We start from the raw sequence: 20063 nt of genomic DNA, 5'->3' as shown, positions 1-20063 counted from the left end.
GCTCCTTCCCAGATCATCTGGCCCGGTGTGTGCTGTGAACCTGAGGGTGGAGCTGTTCCAGGCCCTCACAGACCCAGTGCTGCCCTGGAGAACCCGGCCGAGCCGCCCTGCTGTGGGCCGGGGAGCAGGCTGGGGGAAAGGGCCTGCAACCCAGTTCACCCCTGCAAGGTGTGCAGTTCAGCCGCTACTACTGCAGTCACAGACCTGTGCAGCCATCGTCAGAATCCAATTTTAGAACATTTTCAACACCCCCAAGAAGAAATCATGTACCTCTTGCTTACATGGTTTAAAAAATAGCCCTGAGAACCCTCAGACAGCAGCATGAACTAAATGCCTGTGGTGCGCAAGCTGCTCCCTTCACCTGGCCGGGGGAGCAGCGGGCCAGGATGCCAACCCAGGGCGACCACCCCTCGCACCCCAGTTCCTCGCCAGGGGCTCACGTGATACCTGCAATATGATGGCAGTTTTGCCTTTTTCTGGGGGGAGAGTCCAAGCTTTCATCCAATTCCCAAAGGGGCCATGCCTGTCAGGGGGCCTCTCCCTGCTGGCCCTGGGAGGGAGCCCCGTCTGCCTGCCCAGACAGAGCTGGGGGGACCTTGAGGAGGGGACTCCACCAGAGCTCCCCGGCCCAGCGCTCCCCTCCACCTGTGCCTGGGCCAGGCAGGCAGCCTGGGTGGGCAGGCCTGGGCCTCGCAGGCGCTGCCCTGCACTCCCCGCCTCTGCTCCCTCTGCATCTGGCCAAGAGTCCGCAGAAGCTGCGTCTGCTCTCCCGAGTGTCCCTTGGTGGTTGTGCCACGGAGGCAGGGGCGTGGGGGGGAAGAGGGCAGTGTCAGAGCCTGTTCCGAGCCCTGGTTTTCGGGAGATGGGTGGTCCAGCTGTCAGTCTCCAGCCCTCCCCAGCCTACTTACCCTTGCTGGCTAGGCTTCGGGGCCGCCCCCCCCCCCACACACACACACAGTGTTGTTCTGATCACAAACCCTGAGGCCTGGGGGGGACTGCGGCTCTCAGCCTGAGTCTCCTTGTCATCTGGGCTCTGGGTCTGAACAGGAACCCAGGTTGGGTCTGGGCCCTTCCCACCCTCCGAGGACGGGCTTGTCCTCGGGTCTGAACTAACTGATGTGCCTTCCCTGCTCCTTCTGCCCCTGTTCCTGGTGGTGGCTTGAGGCTGGTCCCAACCCCTTCCAATCACCGGGGTCCTCTGCAGTCCCTCCCTGGGTTTCTGAGGGCCTGAGGTCAGGAAGCCCAGGCTGGGGTCCACCCCCATGGCCAGCCACTGCCGTCTGGCCTCCAGCCCAAGGCAGCAGCAGTGAGTAGTGAGTCCCAATGCCTGACTCAGAAACAATGATGCCAAATTTAAAAGAAAGAACAAAATAATAGGTGCTGGCAGGTCTAGGATTAGCACTGGTTGAGCCCTCGGTTGTCTGAGAAACTGAGGCTCAGAGACCAGAAGAGGTTTCCCCAGAGGAAATCGTTCAGGGCCACAGTCCCTCATCTGAAGCCTCCCAGGTCAGATTATTTTGGACTTTGGAACTTTTCAGCTTCTAAAAGGTTACCTGGCACCCCCAGAGCAGCGTGAGTGGCAGCTGCTAATGAGACACACAGTGACATTTCTGCAGCCAAGTGTGTGAATGGTCACAGGAAGCAGGATGGAGATGATAATTAGCAACACATTAGTTGGGTCAGGCTGTGCCACCACATCAGTTGCAAAACCTTTCCAGTTTTCAGAAATCTAGATTTAAAGTTGCGGATCAGGGGTTTGGGACCTGTGCTCTGCCCAGTTAGTAAGGGGGGCAGGGCACTGCGCCAAGGGGCTTCATCTTGTGTAATCGTCACCGCGAGCCCACAAGCTAGGACGCTTTGCACACAGGGAAACAGAGGCTTAGAGGGCTGCACGCGTGGCCCAAGGCCCACAGATAGTCCGTAATGAATCGGGTCCTCGCTCAAGTCTACCTGAGCCTGGAGCTGTGCTCGAACCATCAGGATTACTGCCAGGACCCGTCAAGCTCGGCCTGCAGTCCCACCTCCTGGTTCCTAATCAAGGCCCTTTGCATCCTAAGACTGGTCTGCATCCGCAGAAATATCCCCAGACCAGGCTTCCCCTGAGTCCAGTTGGACGGAGGCTGGGAGGCAGGTGGGCGGGGCCCGGGGAGGGGGCGGTCCCTGAAGCCCGCTCTCTCCGGCAGTACTTCACCTACAGCGTGCTGCTCAGCCTGCTGGCCTGCTCCGTGTTCCTGCAGATCAGCTGCATCGGGAAGCTGGTGCTCATGCTGGCCATCGAGCTCATCTACGTGCTCGTCGTCGAGGTGCCTGGTGTGACACTCTTTGACAATGCCGACCTTCTGGTCACCGCCAATGCCATGTAGGTGGCACCCTCCCTAGGCCCCCACTGAACTGGGAGCATTGAGAGAGGTGGGAAGAGCTGAGGCTGGGGCTCGGGCTGCGGGGCGTTTGCAAGGGACGCGTCCTGTTGCCCCCGGCTCTAACCTCCTGGGCAAAGCACCGCAAGCTCGGTTCTCCCCCTTTCTCCCTTTTCCAGGGTGGGGTGGCCTCGGAGTGGCTCGGCCCCTTGTCTCTCTGCCTGTATTGTCCGACTCAGTGCTGACCTCAGGCCTCAGTTCAATGTTCCTCACTCGTCTAGCACAGCCTCCGAGGAGCTGTTCTCACCTGACTCCACCCACCAGTGGCGCCCCGGCCCAGAGGGGTCAGGGTGCCACAGGGTGGGACAGCGAGGTCTGTAGCAGCGCAGGAACAGGCCTCTGTGGCTCACGGCCTGTGTCTCACCAGGCGCCAGGCACCTGGACACGCGTTGTGACCGTTCATCCTCACAGCGCCCGGCGGGGTCCGCAGGGCCACCGTGGGAGGCTCCCGCCCCGGGTGGGAGTGGCAGGGCCCACGGTGGGCAGGCCGCAGGCCTGGGCCTGGGCCCGAGACCACCTGGCTGGCCGTTGGCCTGGTCACAGAGCCACAGGTGTCAGATCCGTGAGGGCTGAGGCCTCTCGCTCTGGGTCCATTTGAGTTTCGTTCTCAGCCTTGGATACACATTTGCCCATTTTCCCCGAACCTCATGATTTTCTCCAGTAAAACGGGCACAGTAGCGCCCATAGCAGTATCCTGTTTGCAAAGTGCCTGACACAGACGCTCTTTTCTTCCCATCACTGTCCCCTGCCCACTGTGCACCTCGGGAGGGACAAATAATGTGAGTGAACGTGCTCTAGGCGCTGAGCTAGGCAGTGAGGTGCTCGCACCTCCTTGTGGAGAGAGTGCGGCCTGAGAAGGTGGAAGTGTGATGAAGGCTCTAAGTCAAATTCAAGTGAGAACTTTGCGGTGACTATGTGGGGCCGCAGGCAGACGCAGGGAGACACGGCCGCAGTCCTGCGAGGCCAGGAGGGGCAGGTGGTCTGGGCTTTTCTGCCCACGGGTCGGGGTGGGGGCAGGACAGCCTCTTCTTTCTTACCTGCTTCTCCCCCACCCTCTGCTCTGCTTGCCTCCTGCTGAAGTAGCAACAGAGAAAGGAGGCCATTTCTGGGCCCGGAGACCCTGGCTGGGCTCGAGGGCCGTGCTGACCAGTAGATGATAATGCAGACCATACTGGCAATCCGAAACTTTCTAGTAGCGGTACTAACAAGGCAACACAGGCACTAGTCACCGGCTTGCACTCAGTACTGCTGTAAAGCTCAGTAGCCATATCTACCCCACTGGACAGTGCAGGCGTTAAGTCTTCCTCCTCCTCTGGATGGCGACAAAGGGCCGGGACGGGAGAGGTGGCTATGCCCGGGGCCCAGGTAAGGCCTGGGTAATTTGCGGTCACGATGACCACATGCCAGGTGGTGCTGGGATTTCTGCGAGACTCCCCTCCTGAGAGTTTCCTTGGATCGGGAGGGGTGCTGGGGGTTTTGGGGGGTGAAGGAGCAACAGCAGCAGGAGTAGCAGTATTGGGCTGGGGGCGGTTAGAACGGGGGGGGGAGGATGAAGCAGGGTGGGGGCAGAGCAGGCGCTGGAGCTGCCGATGCAGAGGAGCAGCCACCAACGGCTTCCCCACTCTCCTTCACAGAGACGTCAGCAGCAACGGGACCTCGCAGTGGTGAGTCGATGCTGATGCTGTGGCTGTTCTCTGAGTTCTCTGGTACTGCCCCTCCCTGCTTCTGGCACAGAGCAGCCAGGGCCAGTATGGAAGGTGGCAGGGCAGTGGTGCCCAGGTGGGAGGGGGCTCTGTGGCAAGGTGGGCTGTGAAGGAGGCTGGGGGGGGGGGTGAGGAGGCCCTCCCCTCCCAGGTACCCAGGGGGCCGCATGGACAGATGCCCTCCTTTCTTTTATGACCCCCAGCACCCCAAGGTGAGCTGTAGCCTCGGGGGCCAGGGTCCTCAGGACCCGCAGGTCATTCCACCGGCCTCGTCTTAAAGCATTTAGCCTCAAGCTCTTCCCTAGGAATATGTACCTGACCCCAGGCCTAGGAGAGCAGGAAGCGGTGCCCCTCCCCCCAGGAGAGGAGCAGGGGGAGGCCCACAGGGTGTGGGTTAGGCCCTAGTGGAGCTGCCTTCAGGTTTGGGCTCTTTGCTGGGACAGGGAGCAGGGTTTGGAATAGCTGCTTTTATTAAGAGTATTTATTTAAAATGTTAACACGAATATAGTTAGATAATAATACCTACAGCTTTTGGAGTTCCTACTGTTTGTCAGGCAGAAGGGATTTTGTATATAGTATCTTTCACTCTTCCCACAATTTTGAAATGTGGGCATTGTTATTCCTCTGTATAGCTTAGGAAGCTGAGGTTCAGAGAGGTTAAGAAGCCCGTGCAAGCTTGCCCAGAGATGGTCGGTGCGGCCTGCCTTGCTCCCTTGTCACTGCGCCCACAGTCCGTCTTGCCCACTGAGAAAGACCTGGGATGTGTACTTACCCTTTTACAAGGGCTCCTTCACCCTCTGGGGACCAGAGGGACACACCCCACTGAGGGGGAGGAAGGCATCAGGAGAGGAGCAACAGCTGGGCAGGGGCTGAGATGGGGCTTCGGTCAAGGCGGCCTCCAGGACGAGGTGCAGCTCAGACGGGTCAGCAAAGGGGTGCAGTGGGAGGAAGACAAAAGGCCTGAGGGGGCCTCGGTGCCAGGGCGTCTGCCTCCCACCCGCAGCCCTGAACACGCGACCAAGGTGGCGCTGAAGGTGGTGACGCCCATCATCATCTCCGTCTTCGTGCTGGCCCTCTACCTGCACGCCCAGCAGGTGGAGTCCACCGCCCGCCTCGACTTCCTCTGGAAGCTGCAGGTGGGTGGCCCTGGGGCCGGACTGGGGGGGGGAGGCACCCAGGCCTCACGGCATTTGGGCGTGAGCGAGCCCTGCCCGGGCTGAGCCGTAGTTCTGCAGTGACAGGGTATCCTGCTCAGGCCTTGTCTCAACAGACCGGCGCCCCACACCCCAGCAGTTTGTCTCTCCTCAGAGCTGATTCCAGACGGACCCACCCTCGATAGTGCTGGACTTTGATGGGCCCAGGAGATGTGCTCCTAAGTCACCAGCACTGTGTGCGGAGTCAGGGACAAGGGGAGGTGTGGACAGGCCCAGTTTGTGTGGGGGCAGCAAGGCGTCGGGAGGCTGGGAGGGGAGGAGGGGCAGGAGGGGAGCTGGGGCACGCAGCCCGTGTCTCAGAGGCCTTTGTGCAGGAGCCTGGCCAGGTGCAGGACCTGGTCCCAGAGGCTTCTGAAGAGGGCTTGACATGACCAGGAACGGCCGAAGATTTCCCCGGGGCAGGATGGCTGGCGGCGGGCATCAAAGACCACTGGCAGGTGGCCCAGCCGACAGGGGTCTCAGGAAGGAGCCGAGGCCGCAGCTCTGACCCGTGCTGGGTGCCCAAGTGGGGCTGAAATCCAGCCATTGCCCTGCCTTCCAGGCTTGGGGCCCTGCACCCTGGAGATCCACCTGGATGGAGGAGAGGATGCCTGTGGCCCTCGTTACCTGGTAGACCACTTCGAAATGTCCAGGAGAGGGCGCCCAAGGGCACTCACTGTGAAAAAGCCTAGTCTAGGTGGGTGGCCTTGGACTGCTGTTCCAGCCCAGCTTCTTGCAGGATGTAGCTTTGCTCTGGCTCTTGTCTCCCCTGGCCTGATCCCTGGGACTAGACCACTTCTCCAGCTCATCTGCAACTAGCTTAGGTTCCTCTATCCTCAGCTTCTTATTGATGCTGGGATTAAAGTCTTCGGCCTGGGGCAGGAGGCCTTGGAATTTCCTTAGTGCCAAGCAAAGATGCGGGCATCTGGTTGCCGTCCTGTTGGGTGTTTTGCGTGAGGTCTGGCTGAGGTTGCTCCTGACGTCTCCAGTGGGGAGGCCCTTAGGCCGGAGGGACATGTTTTCTGTGGAAATGCCCCGCAGAAGCCCTGGGTGGGGAGGCCCCTCAGGGACGTCAGCCTGAGGCTGCACTGCCACCTCCCCTTTGGGAAAATCATCTCGGCGCTCTGTGGGGCCTGGAGCTGATGTCGCGAAAGCCTCTGGAAAGGGTGAACCCGCCACTCGGCCTCTCCCTGGGACCTGCTGCCGCTTCACCCCCATGTAGCCACATCTTTGTCCAGGGCCTGAGCGCACGGGGTCGAGCTGAGGCTGCCTGCCCACGTGAGCGGAGCAGTCTGAGGCTTCCCCACAGCCTCTCACCTGGGCCCCCTGCGGCCCCGTCACAGCAGCTTCCTGTCAGCCCCCAGCCAGGTGCTGCCTTCGGAGCTTGAAGGTGAAGACTTGGGTGAACCACAAAGTGGGCGCCTGTCTCCCGAGAGCTGAAGCTTCTCATCTCTCAGCCGGGTGTGAACCTCCCAGGCTCCAAACAGCCAGAGTCGTGGGGTCTCCCCCCTGCTGCAGGCCCCCGTGTCTGAGGCCCTGCACACATGCCCTGTTTCATTCCCTCCAGCTTCCCGGACCGAGGGCCCGGCCCCCAGTGGTGCTGAGGGGTTGGGGGGGTGGAGACCGAGTTGTTCTCAGTCGTTCCTCTGCGTGTCTTCAGCGCCAGAAACGCTGGTGGTTAGTGCTCCTCTGCACGTGTGGCCGTGCCCTTGACCTCCTCCCTCCCCACGCCTATGCTCCCCCCACCACTTGTATCTTCTTTTTAGGGGGGAGTTCTAAAAATAACTTAAAACCTACAGAAAAGTTACAGGAACAGTATAGACAACTCCAGCAGTTGCTATGCCGGATTCCCCAGCCTGTTTTCCATGTTTGCTCTGTTCTGTTCCCACCTGTCTGACAAGATGCCCCATCACCATTAAATGTTCCAGTGTTTGCCTTTGAAAAGCAAGGACACCCCCTACATCACCGTCTTTGACCCCCACCCCCGTTAGGAAATCAACACTAGTGCTGCACTGTCCCAGCACCCACAGAGCCCCTTCGCGATTTTCCAGTGGCCCCAGTTCTAACCCGGGATTCTATCTGGTTATACTTAAAAAAAAAAAGCAAAGAAAAATGTAGGCCTGGCTGATGTGGCTCAGCAGATTGAGCACCAGCCTTCGAACCAAAGGGTCGCTGGTTCGATTCCCAGTCAGGGCACGTGCCAGGGTTGCAGGCCAGGTCCCCAGTAGGGGACACACAAGAGGCAGCCACACATTGATGTTTCTCTCCCTCTCTCCCCCCTTCTTCTCTCTCTAAAAAGAAATCAAATTAACAAAAAAATCTTTAAAAAAACATTAAAGAAGGAACTCAGTTTTTAAGATAGAAAGTTTAGTGAATATAGGCACTTTTGAAAAAAGGTTTTATGAATTTATTTTCAGAGATGGGAAGGGCGGGGTGAGAGAAGTGTCAGTCCGTCGCCTGTCACGCTCCCCACCCGGGGCCCTGACTCCCGGCCCACTGAGCCGTGCCCGTCAGGGCCCGTTTTACTCTGAGGGAGTCGTATCTTCTCCCACCTTCCTTGTCCCCCCGTCCTTGCCGGTCCTAAAGAGACCCTCTTCCGTGACCCTCAGCCTAGGTTCGTTGACAGTTCCCGTGTCCGGACTCAGGTCACACCTTCTTGGAGGAAAACCGTGGAAGTGACGCGGTTTCTTCTCAGTGCGTCACAGTGGGGATCCACCACTGGTGACGTTGACTTTGATCACCAGCTCGGCGGGCACCTGCCAGATGCTCCACCCGTCAGCCCTCCATCTTCCCCTTTGCACTCAGCATTTTGCTGCAAGGTGATCCGACACTGCACCCGCCCTCTGGCGCTTGGCAACGTCCGCCCGCAGGTCGGCGCCTGGACTGAGCCCTCCGGGCCTCCCAGCGCCCACGCAGGCTCCGCCCCCCCAGCCCCGCACTCCGCCCGCACTTGGTATCGGGGTTCTGCTGAAAGGAAGAGCCGCCTTCTACCGCTTGTTTACTTAGTCATTTGTCCGTATCAGCAATGAATCATAAATCTCTATCAAATTCCGTGGGCTTTAATCTGCTCCTCCCTCATTTCAGTGCCACATCGCCCTGGGTTTGAGAGTCCCTTCAAGTCGGCTTCTGTGTCCGACGCGTCTCCCTCCTCCTTTGACTGTCTGCTTCCTTCTGGCACAAGGCCGTGTGCTGGGCTCCTCGCCTGCTTTCCCTGCTCCAGTCCAGGAGTCAGAGATTTCTTCAAAGGGTGCCCCCCTCCCCGTGTTTTTTTTTAAACTGGAGAAGGGTACTTACAAACCAAGGTCAGTGTGCTCTGGTGTTCGCCGCTTTAGGTCCTCTCTCTGGACAAAGCTAGGAAATACGTGTGTATATGAACTTATAAGTAAACACACGGAGACACAGGGATGCTACTGCGATATCTCTCCTGATACTCAAAACTGTGAGTTTATCGCGGTGCCTCTGTGTCCAGTGCAACACCGCGGGCTGCTTCCTAGTCCTCTCCCTCCGCACTTGCAAATGCGTGCCCTCTCTGGCGGTCGGAAACCAAGCTCCTGTCGCCTGTCACACGATGACTCATGACTCGACTCGCTTGCTCAATGGAACCAGCTCCCCCCCCTTCAGCGCCCTGCCCCCTGCGGTGGGCAAGCTGCAGGCGGCTCCTTCCTCTGATCACTTTGCTTCCTCAGGCACAGGGAGGGTTGGAAAGGAAGTGGCTGGACCCCCCTCCCACTTTGAGAACCGTAAGAAGGCCCGTGCACAAGTGTGTGAGTGTGTGGGTGAGCGTGCCTCTACCTGCCGGGTGTGTCAGCCTCTCCGCCCTGACGCTGCCCGCAGGCTCGTGACGCCTCGGTGTCCATCCATTTCTCATCCTGCTCTGAGGCTTTGGGGAGCGGGGACACCATCACACAAACACCAGTAAGCAAACACCTGGATGCCCGCCTTCCAGGTGGGTGGGTGGGTGGCGGTCCGTCGGCCCGCTCCAGGCCCACGCTGCAGCCTGTTTGCTGTTGGGCCTGAGGTCGTGGTGCGGGGGCGGGTGCTGACAGGGCGGCGGGAGGCCTGGGCCCTTGGCCCCCCTGACGCTGCTACGTGAGGACTCTCTTCTCCACGAGGCCCCTCCTGGCAGAAGCACTGGTCTCGGTTCTCGGGGAGCCCGCTCTTGTCCCCTCCCACAGTGCTGACTTTATTGGGACCAGCAACAGGCTCTGCACCCCTGCCCGAGCCTTCCTGCCTGGCCAGAGTCCAGCCCTGAAAGCATCTGGCCGTGTTGCCGGCTGCCCAGCATGTCTTGGGGCTGAATCCCCCACTATGGCGGAAGCACCTGGCTAGGACCTGGCTGTTGCCTGTGTTCCCATCAGTAGTCCCTTTCCCGGCGTCCCTGCCCCACAGACTACACCGCCACCCTTCCTGGCACTTGGGGCAGGTGTTCTCTGGGAAGGGCCTGTGTCACACATCTGCCACCTGCTGGGCTGGAGTGCTCCTGAAGCTCCGGGAGCTCCTCCACAGTCCCTTTAACCTGGAGGGTGACCACAACCCCCAACTGCCCAGCTCCAGGACCCAAAGTGGGGGAAAACCAAAGTCAAAGGTGCGCCCCTGCCCTGCCGGGCCCTGGGGGGCCCCTCCGGGCACCTGCACTCCTGGCCCTGCCTGGCCGCATCAGCCCCTGGGCGAGTCTGCTCTCGGGACCAGGGAGGTCAGCCCTGGGGTGGTTCTGTTACAGTGGTCCTTAGCCGACTTTTTCTGAGTGCATGTCCTGCTACGAAGAGAAAACTGGGAAGCCGAAGGGCCCTGGGGCAGCTGCAGGGCTGTTCTGGGAGCGTTTGGGGGCCTCCCCTCTGACTGACTGCCTCATTCGAGTCTGGGGCAGCCAGGAGGTCTCGGCCTCTTCCCCGGCCCTGCTCCCACTCAGGGGCTCCCTGCCTCAGGACCAACGACCCACTCGTATGCGTCACGGTCCAAGGGGCAGGCGCAGAGAGTTACTTACAAATCTCTTTTCCGAAGATCAAAGCAGTAGCTGCTCTTTACAGAAAAAATGGATGTAGAGGTAGCAAAGAGCGGCTGGAAAGCCGCGTGCGTGTTGGAATCGCAGGCACGCACTGCGTTGGGGCAGTTGCACTCTCTTTCCCCAAGAGCGCGTCTCCTGCCCACCCCCTCTGACGGGTCCTCTGTCCCAGGCCACGGAAGAGAAGGAGGAGATGGAGGAGCTCCAGGCCTACAACCGGCGGCTGCTGCACAACATCCTGCCCAAGGACGTGGCCGCCCACTTCCTGGCCCGTGAGCGGCGCAATGACGAGCTCTACTACCAGTCGTGTGAGTGCGTGGCTGTCATGTTCGCCTCCATCGCCAACTTCTCCGAGTTCTACGTGGAGCTGGAGGCCAACAATGAGGGCGTCGAGTGCCTCCGGCTTCTCAACGAGATCATCGCCGACTTCGATGAGGTGCAGTGTGGGCTGAGGGGCCCTCGGGTCCCTGAAGTGGGAGGGATTCGAAGAGACCCCATGGCCCTGCCACTGTCACCAGCTGTGGATGGTGACGTCAGGAGCCCTGCTCACGGTGTCCCAGGACCTGTCGTAGGCACACTGCACGCATTTCCTCCCCATCCTCATGTTACAGATGAGGAAACTGAGGCCCCTAGAGGTGATGTGTCGCGCCTAAGGTCACTGCCAGTAGTAAGTGGCAGGGCTGGGGCTTCGGTCCACCCTTTTGAATTTGCAGCCTGTGCACCCGAGCTCCCCGTTGATACTCTGCCCGGCTGACTTGCCAACCATTCCCATCATCCACCATTCCTCTCATGCCGTCCAGGGCTGGACAGGGCCCCAGGTGGAGGGAAGAGGTGGGACAAAGATGCAAAGCCCTGATCATCAGAGGCAGAAAGAAGCCCATTTCTTCATTTGTGCAAGGCACTGGGGTTAGTGCGCCTGGTAGGGCAGCTTGACCCTGGAAGCCCACTGCATAGTGAGCGTGAGGGACATTCCCAGTGGCAGCCTGGGCCTGGGACGCGGGAAGGAGACAGGGGATGGAGCTGAGACCCTGCAGTGGTGGAAACAGCCCCGGATTCCCAGGGCAGTGGGGTAACTGGAGTCGGCTGCAGTGGGTCTGGGCAGGCTTCCGCTCTGGTCCTGGACACAGGAGAAGGGTGTCCCACTGGACAAAGATGAGATTTCCTGGGAGGGATGGAGACATGAGCCCAGTGAAGGGGGAGGTGGTCACCAGCCCCTGATGAGAGAGCAAGAGACCCAGACCCCAGGGCTCCTGGTGTGGGGTGGGCCGGCGGCACAGCGGCGTCAGCTGGGGCGGCCTGGCTCCGTCAGGGAGCCCTGGGGCTTTGCACTGAGTGGGTGGTGGAGACGGGCCCACTGTGCAAATTGGGGAGACACAAGGGGCCACGCTGCTGCACTCCCCGCAGACCCCAGTGCCCCAGATTTGGGGGTGACCGGGTTTGGCCTTCTTCAGATCATCAGCGAGGACCGGTTTAGGCAGTTGGAGAAGATCAAGACCATCGGCAGCACCTACATGGCCGCTTCCGGCCTTAATGATTCCACCTACGACAAGGCGGGCAAGACCCACATCAAAGCTCTGGCCGACTTTGCCATGAAGCTGATGGACCAAATGAAGTACATCAACGAGCACTCCTTCAACAACTTCCAGATGAAGATTGGTGAGCTCGCTTGGGAGGGCTGAGGGCTGGTAGCGACCCCCCAACCCCCAATTCTGCATTAGTGCCCTGGGGCCAAGCAGAGGCTGACTCCATAGTGCGTCCCTGCCCAAGGGGGTGGGCTGGGTGCCCGTCACTCACAGCGTGCCCCTCCCGGAGCCTAGAGGTGCCTCCCCTGCACGTCGGTGTGCGGGTCCCTTGCACAGGACCCCCTTTCCTGAGTCCCCACCTCACCCACTCGTGGGGAAGGCCTGGCTGGACCCAGGCTGTGCCTGCCCGACAGGCCTGGTCGGGGGTGTGGTGTGCCTGGGTGCAGGGCCTTCCGGGGGCTGCCTCGTGGGCATGGCGGTCCTGTTTATTTCAACGAATACTGACGTAGCGGCAGGACTTTATCTAAAACGGCTCCACATTCATTCCGTAAAAATGAAAAGAGTAAAATGAAACACCTATCTATTTTAAATTTATTATTACTTTATGTTTTATTTTTAGAAAGAGGGGAAGGGGGAGAAAGAGAGGGAGAGAAACATTGACGTGAGAGAGAAACGTCGATCAGTTGCCTCTCATACTTGCCCCGTCCAGGAACCGAACCCGAACCCAGACCCAAACCCTTTGCAGGACCACACCCAACCAACTGAGCCACACCAATCAGGGCGAAATACTTACCCATTTTAAATACAAAATGAATGATCGTGGAACAAGTCATTCTATTGGCAAATTTATGAAACTGTTGCATGTAATTCTACAAAATCGCTAGCAAAATAGAATGAATATAGTGAGATCTTTAGAAAAACTAAACGTGAAAGGAATCATGTAAAATTGACAATGCAATGATTATGTTTCAACGTTTTAAAAGAGTAATCTTAAAAAGCAAAGTGACTCAGCAGAAGTTCATTGCTGTGTTGTGAGCACAGTCTCCTAGGTGCTGGGAGAGCTTTTCTAACCTGCACAGATGGGGAGAGAAACCCTGGGCATGTGGAGGTCAGTCAGGTCCCTGCATCTTCCCGGGGCTCCCTTGTCAAATGCTGCAGCCCGTGGGACGGGGTGGGGGGGGGGGGGGGCTTGGCAGACCCGAGGGCGGTGTGGGGGGACAAGGGCTGCCGGAGGGCGGGGGCAGGGCTGGCCAGCTCTGTCTCGCAGCCAGGGCCCCATTCGACTTGCTCAGAAAATCTCTGAACCCCAACCCTAGACCACTTTTTCCTCCTTTTGTATTTAATTGTGTTGTTTTATTGCCCCGACTGTGTATTCTGACAAGTCGCAGCTCCACAGAAGAGCTGAAAGACTAGCACAGTGAGACCCCGAGCGCAAGGACAGAGCCGAGCGCTCGCTCCCGCCGTAGCCTCAGGGTGGTTTCAGGACAGGGACTCTGAATGTGTTGCTGCGTAAAGTTCAAGGCGTCTCTGCAGTTCGTTCTGTTCTTAGCGTGTATCGTGTCAAGGATGTCCAGGCTTGCGGTGTGAGTTACCTCCGCAGTAGAAGTTTTGCTTTGTTGAGTGCTGCTGCCCTCCTCTATTTACTTATTTTTTCGGTTACTGTTTACTTTCAGTGTTATTTTGTACTGGTTTCAGCTGTACGGCATAGTGGTTAGAGAAACACATTACAGAGTGTTGCCCTCAGTATGTCCAGTCCTGTCTGGCACCGCGCGTGCATAGTTATTACAATGTTGTCGATGTTTTCTATGCTGTAACTACCAACTGGTCCTTCCCAATCCCTTCGCCTGGTTCAGCCAGTGCCCGGCCCCCTCCCCTCTGCTGTCCTCCCCCTCTGGAGGAGGGTAGAGGTGAGGAAACCTTTATGAAAGAGCGGACCTTTCTTCCATTCAAAACATTAACGCATTATCAACTCCCTGGGTATGTCTGTCTCAAGCCAGATTCAGATTTCTTTTTTTTTTTTTTAAAGAAGGAACAGTAATTCACCCACAAAAATACTGGTGTCTCAACTCCAAAAATCACCACATTAGATCAAAATATTGGATCACTGACCATCAATATTGTGATCATTGGCCACTGGGTCAGTCTGGGGCCCTGCCCAGTGGCCGAGGCCCGGCTCGCGTCCGGCCCAGGCTGCTGGGACACCCAGACCAGAGCCGGCTGGGGGTCTGCCTCCCCTCACGCGCAGCCCGCATTTCTGTGTTAACTTCACTCTTGGCTCTGTGAAATCACCATTCTTAGCTTCCCTGCACTCCATCTCTTCCACCTACGTTGATCTGTGTTTGTGTACGCCGCCTCCAGCTCCTTCACCAGACCAGGACTGGAGACGGAGCGGCAGGCAGATAGGTAGCCGAGCAGGCAGTTGGGAGCCTTGTGTGGCAAAGCCCTTCCTCCGACTCCGAACGTCCTCACCGAGGAGCATGGCTTTTGGCCGGTGGGTTAGACAGTCCAGCCCGGAACTCGCAGGCCGGGTAGAAAGCTACACGTGGTCCGGCGGGACTAAAGAGGAAGAGCGTGGAGGGAGAGTTTTGAGGAATGATGACATTTCTGAGTAAGTGACTGGCCTGCTGAGCTTATCTGGGAGCTTCTGCTGTGTTCGCGGCTTTACCTCTCACACACAAGAATCAGTTAAGCAACGATGAGGTTTAATGAGGCCCCGTGTAAGGTAGACAGTTAATGAAATAGGAGGGAGCGCCCTGGGGCATGGAGACACAGCAGAAAATGTCTAGAGAACGCCAGTTGGGCGGTGTGGCAGGGAGGGGCTGCACCTGGGAGAAGGAGGGAGGACACTCAGATGGAGGACAGGTACAGCGCGGGCTCAGAGGCTGTGCGGCCCCGGTGAGTCTGGGCGGATGTGCTGGGAGCAGGATGGAGAGCCAGTGCCCGGTGGTGTCCTTGCCCTGGCGCGGAGGCCCAGGGCAGGACTACTCGGAGAGGCCGGAGATGGTGGGGTAGGAGCTCGGTTCTAAGAATGAGAGGGTCCACCTGAAAAAAATAGAGCGGTGAGGAGGGAAAGGGTAAGTTCCGGCATGTGGGGTCGAAACTGATGGTGAGAACTTAAATGCCACTGAGAGAGGGGTGAACAAAGGGAGGCATCGGGGGACGCGGTGTGTGGAGGGAGGAATGCCAGCGAGGACCAGCGTTGTTCTGAGTCCTGAGGGGCATGCTGACTTTTGTCCCCCCAGGGCTCAACATCGGCCCCGTGGTGGCTGGGGTGATCGGGGCCCGAAAGCCTCAGTACGACATCTGGGGCAACACGGTGAACGTGGCCAGCCGCATGGACAGCACTGGCGTGCCTGACCGCATCCAGGTGAGTGCAGGAGCGCCCACCTCCCGCCTCCCCCGCATCAGGGCCTCTGTCCGGCGCTCAGTGGCCTTTGGGGCAGTCCCCATCCTGCCTGCCGTTTCCTGCAGAATTTCTGCAGCCAAATTTCAGGACGATTGGGTAGTTAGCGCTGGTGTTTTGGAAGCTCGGAGAACATGATTTGTTTCAGGCTTTCAGTACCTTGGACAGCCCCCCAGCCTGTGCGCAGCTGTATACTGGCCGCAGGAGAAATTAGAAGGTGCAGCAGGAGGCTGGCTGTCCGTGCCGATCCAGGAGTGCTCACAGCCCAGGCACACAGAGGGACACAGGGTGACTACAGGGAGCGGGGCCTTGCCAGATGGAGCCCACAGCACTCAGGGCCTGGCTCAGGAGAACCAGAAAAGGCCACTAGTCCTTGGGACGGTGCCTCTACCACCCCTGCGACCACAGGGCCTGGCCCGAGAACCAAGACGTTCTCTCCTCCCCGCACTCTCCGTGAGCTGGTGGTGCTCATAGTGCCCAGGCCCCACTCTTCAGCGGCTTCTCTTTGTTTTTCTCAGGCCTCCTTGATTCTTTCCACTCCAGTCTGACACAGAGAGGCCCTGGACGGGGCTCTAGTCCTGCGCACCCTCGTGCCCCCAGTGCCCTGTGAGCCGCGGACGGGTCACTTAGCTTCCCTGGCCTCAGTTTCCCCAAATGCTGTCCATGCTTTTTTATGGCCTTTTGCTCACACTGACACCGCCCGAATACCCCCTAACTTCTCTCTCCTGTGGGGTCTCTGAACAAAGGGCTTGGCCCTGAGCATGGCCGTGACCAGCGCAGCCCTGCCTGGCTGCCTCGTGGCTGCTGTCTGAGGGGCCTGGCCAGATGCCTCTCACCTCCATCCCTATGCTGAAGGGAGAAAAGACGGCAGGACGGGGAGTGGGGCTCGAGAGGACGGACCAGGGGGAGGACGGACCAGGGGGCGTGTGCTTCCAGAGTGCCCGACCTCACCCAGGGCAGGTGCGAGGGCTGCCGCCGGCAACCACAGGGCCTCGCCCTGACGGAACACAGTTAACAGCCTCCCCGAAGCCCAGCCCGGGATTCCTGCCCCCCACCCCCACCCCTGGCCTGGGGAGGACATGCAGCAGGTGCCGGAGGAGGGCTGGCAGTACCCGGAAATGGTTTGGATCGCCTTGCGAGGCATCTGCGCACACTGCCGCTCCATCACTCCTGCTCTTTCTCCCTCACCCTGCACAAGTGTAGTGTGTCACTGAAGGCACTGTGAGTGCTCCTTCTTGTTCCAAAAGCTGAAGGACAGACAGACAGGTGGGCAACGCACTGTGGAGCTCTGCCACTTGTTAGCTGTGTGACCTCAGACAAGTGACTTAGATTTTTCGAGCCTGAGGTAACAAGTGCTTACAGATGAGATAAGCAGTGGTTCTCAAACTCTCTGTGGCGGAAAACCAGAGTGCGACCTTGGTCGACGTGCTGGTCTCAGGCCTGGCCAGGTGGTGAGGGGGGCTGCCCCGCCCTGATCGCAGCCTCTGCACTTCTCTGGTGGTGGGTGAGCGATGGCCACCCTTTGGGTACCTGGAAATGGCACGTGTGAGGTGCTTGCCACACTGCCTGGCACAGAGTGGGTGCTGTCGTCCTCATCACTGAGGCCCGTTCTTGGACAAGCAGTGGTCCGTCCCCGAGAGCCTTGGCGGGAAGATGCTGCCCACCCTTCTGTGAAAGGCAGCCAGGCAGCTCTTCCCGATGGTAGATTCATGGCTCAGGTCACTGACGGCCTGTCTTCTCGCCTCCTTTACCTTCTCAGGTCACGACAGACATGTACCAGGTGTTGGCTGCCAACACCTACCAGCTGGAGTGCCGGGGTGTGGTCAAGGTCAAGGGCAAAGGCGAGATGATGACTTACTTCCTCAATGGAGGGCCCTCGCTCAGTTAGTAGCTGCCAGTCAGAGATGCCAGGCAGCCCGGCCTCCAGAGAAATGGAAATGGCTTGTGTGCCAGGCAGGCAGGTGGAAGCCCGTGCTCCAGCCCAGGGGGCGGCACCAGTGATATTTTCCATTTTGACTCCAGAAGCATCTTCTGCCCTTGTGGGCGGGCAGCAGCCCCAGGCCCCGGGGTGCCAGCGTCCTGCGAGCATCAAGCTGACCAAAGACGTTTCCCTCTGTAGGAGACTTCGCTAGACTCGACCCGAATCTTGAGTATTCTAACGGGTGCTGCTGCTGCGCAGGTGGGAAGGAGCTCAGCGGCCTCCCGGCGGCCACCAAGCGCTTGAAGGCAGGACTGAGAGACAGGCAGGGTGGGGAGGCAGAGTGACCGTGGCTGGGGGGAGCCCAGGCGCCCCGAGGGGCCTGCTTTTCTATGGGAGCCTTTAAACTTCAGACAGATGAAATTTAAACCTCACTTCTCGGAGGGAGCTCCCGGGCAGGAGAGCTGGCTTTGAAGGACCGTGGCCTCCTTGCAGCCCGTCCACACCTACACACACAGACAATGCCCCGCTGGGAGGGACAGAGCTCATTGCCAGGGGGAGGAGAGAGGCCTCAAGCAAGCAGTGGAGGTCCTGAGAAAAGGAAAGTATTTATTGAATAAAACGAAAGTTTCCGTGCCCTTCCTTAGACTGTGCTGGTTGTGCGTGTGTAAGAGACCCACGAGCAACTGAGAATGCCACTGGGGAGGGGAGGGACCCCAACTTGTCTTTTTGTACTTTTTATTTTGTATTATTGAAAACCTTGGAGATCTAACAAATATACCAAATTCTATATTTTGTAAATTCTCTATATTAGGACGCGGCTGTTCACCGTGGGGCGTGCGTGCTCATTTGTCCCGCGCGCACACCGATGCGCGTTCCGGTGTGAGTGTGTTCCTGCCGTGGGGCCGGGCTCCTACAGGAGCCTGCTTCCCTCACCTCGGACTCGGCAGTTTTGGGTTTTCCCAGGTCCAGCCAGAGCAGCGGGCGTGTCCTTCCGGGGCACCGCACGTTCAGGTAAAGTAGGAAGATGATAGACGCATGACCCTGGCTCTCAGTGCACATGGACACGCACACCACACGCCCTGAGTCAGGTGCACGAAGAACGATGAGAAGGAAACAAAGCCGCTTTCTCATCTCGAGCTGAGTCGGAGCCCAGGGAAGCAGCCTCGCCTGCAGCAGCAGGGAGCCTGGCCACCCACCGTCCCCAAGGGGTCAGCCGTGCGGGGCCTGGGCAGAGCGCCAGGGGCGGCGCCTGGTGCCCAGCCAGAGTGCGGGTGGGAGGAAGCCTGCCCGGCTGTCTCAGCTGGCCGAGGTGGCCCTCTCCGGAGCTGATCCGCCCGACTTGGGCACATAATGTGGATCCCTCAGGTTTAGCGAATAGGGGGTGGCTTTGCCCTCCACCTGCAAACCAGAGGAAAGGGTGGCGCCCAGCTATAGCAGAAATTTCTATTTGTCTGGTTTTTGCTTTGGGGGGAGGGGACAGTTAAACGCAGGGAGGAGGAAACTTCTATTTTTATACCCAATGAGGAGGCATTTGGAAAATGATGTGCTATCAGAGAGATGTTCAAGCAGAACTCTGCGGGCCTGTGCCCAGACCTTATTGCTGCTCAGGGCAGAACGATCCACGCCTCCGGCACAGGGCGGGAGGAGGCTAAACGTGCCGTGGATGCCTGCTGGCCCCGCCTGTCACTGGGCTGCAGCACCAGCCTCCCCCGACCACCGCCGTCAGTCCGTCAGTCCCGTTTGAGCACAGCTCTGGGAAGCAAGGCTTAGGAACCTAAAACTGCCAACCGAGTCTGTCCGCGCTTTCGCTGTCCCTCCTTTGAGTTTTACGGGGGCCTCTCGCCCTCACGGGGGCTGGCTTTCTCCACATATTGTTCTCCAGTCCCCTGCCCACCCCCACCCCCATCACCCGCCAGTGGTGCTGGGCTTCGTTTTGCTTCCGACCTGAGTACCGTGTGTGTGTGCCGCGTTCCTCCCGTGTCCCCCACCCACCCCGTTGTCTGACCCCCCCACCGGCCTCGTGGGGACCCACCCCCCTCCCAGCAGTGACTGGTGACCACGTGCAGTGCTAGCTCTTCATTCCCTCTAAGGGGTGTGCACTCTTTTTATTCCTGCTCTTGCAAAATGGATACGATTATGATTTCCCATGGAAATTGAAGTCTATTTAAGTAATTTAACTATTAAACACTTTCACTGGTGATGTGTCCTGGTCTGATTTGCTGCGTGGGCCTGGGGCCTAGTTCCGGTCTGAAAAACAGGGCACTCAGCCCTTGGCTGAGTCATGGGGAGGGAGCTCCGGAGGGCAGGGACCTCCTCTGAGCGGGGGCAGCGCCCAGCTGTGGGGAGGGCGCCAGCTGAAGAAGTCATCACGGTCGCCAGGTGGGAAGATGCTGGTGACCTAGGTGAGAGCCAGTTCACGGGACTGAGGGGCAGATGTCTGGGCGCAGAGGCTGAATAATGAAGGGGTGAGGACGGGGATGGAGGGTGGAGCAGAAAACGTCCAGGGCCTGGGGGAGGTGGTTGTAAAACGGGTAAGCCAACGTGTTTCTGTGCGGAGGGAAAGGAAGTGGAAGCAGAAGTGAACACGGACCCCTGAAAGCACCCAAGGAGGTGGGAGGGGAGGAGATGCAGCTGGAGGTGACTGACTTGACCCGGACAGCTGGTCATGATGGCGACCGCGACCGAGCGCCCTCTGCCAGACGCTGCCGGGGCACCGCACAAGCACCGCATCCGTCTTCCTGGCCGCCCCTTTCCACCGACGGAATGCGCACAGAGACCAAGTTCCCTCACTTTTCTTGGTATAATGCCCACATTTTTGAGGGAAAAATAAGGGTGCTCATTATACATGGGTAGTACTAATTCCATATCTGTATGCTTTAAATTCTTTCATTTATGCTTATG

At 58.8% G+C, this 20063-nt stretch overlaps 1 protein-coding gene across 2 annotated transcripts in view; it reads left to right on the top strand.

Moving 5' to 3' along the window:
• The window catches only part of ADCY5 (adenylate cyclase 5), a 144595-nt gene extending 125233 nt beyond the window's left edge, over positions 1 to 19362 (top strand). The window contains exons 15-21 of one of the 2 annotated variants that reach the window (XM_053663036.1): positions 2238 to 2359; positions 4052 to 4081; positions 5124 to 5256; positions 10488 to 10751; positions 11767 to 11971; positions 15081 to 15205; positions 17001 to 19362. In XM_053663036.1, the coding sequence (XP_053519011.1) occupies positions 2238 to 2359; positions 4052 to 4081; positions 5124 to 5256; positions 10488 to 10751; positions 11767 to 11971; positions 15081 to 15205; positions 17001 to 17129 (1008 nt within the window). In that variant the 3' untranslated portion in view covers positions 17130 to 19362. Of the gene's footprint in view, positions 1 to 2183; positions 2360 to 4051; positions 4082 to 5123; positions 5257 to 10487; positions 10752 to 11766; positions 11972 to 15080; positions 15206 to 17000 lie in introns of both variants that reach the window. The other variant, XM_037132305.2, reaches the window with a different exon arrangement.
• The last annotated feature ends 701 nt before the right edge of the window (positions 19363 to 20063 follow it).

The sequence above is a fragment of the Artibeus jamaicensis genome, unplaced genomic scaffold, assembly GCF_021234435.1.
Source record: "Artibeus jamaicensis isolate MK-2021 breed Jamaican fruit bat unplaced genomic scaffold, CSHL_Jam_final contig_3126, whole genome shotgun sequence".
Classification (NCBI taxonomy): domain Eukaryota; kingdom Metazoa; phylum Chordata; class Mammalia; order Chiroptera; family Phyllostomidae; genus Artibeus; species Artibeus jamaicensis.
Note: the sequence above shows the minus strand (reverse complement) of the source record. Positions and strands in the feature narration are given on the sequence as shown.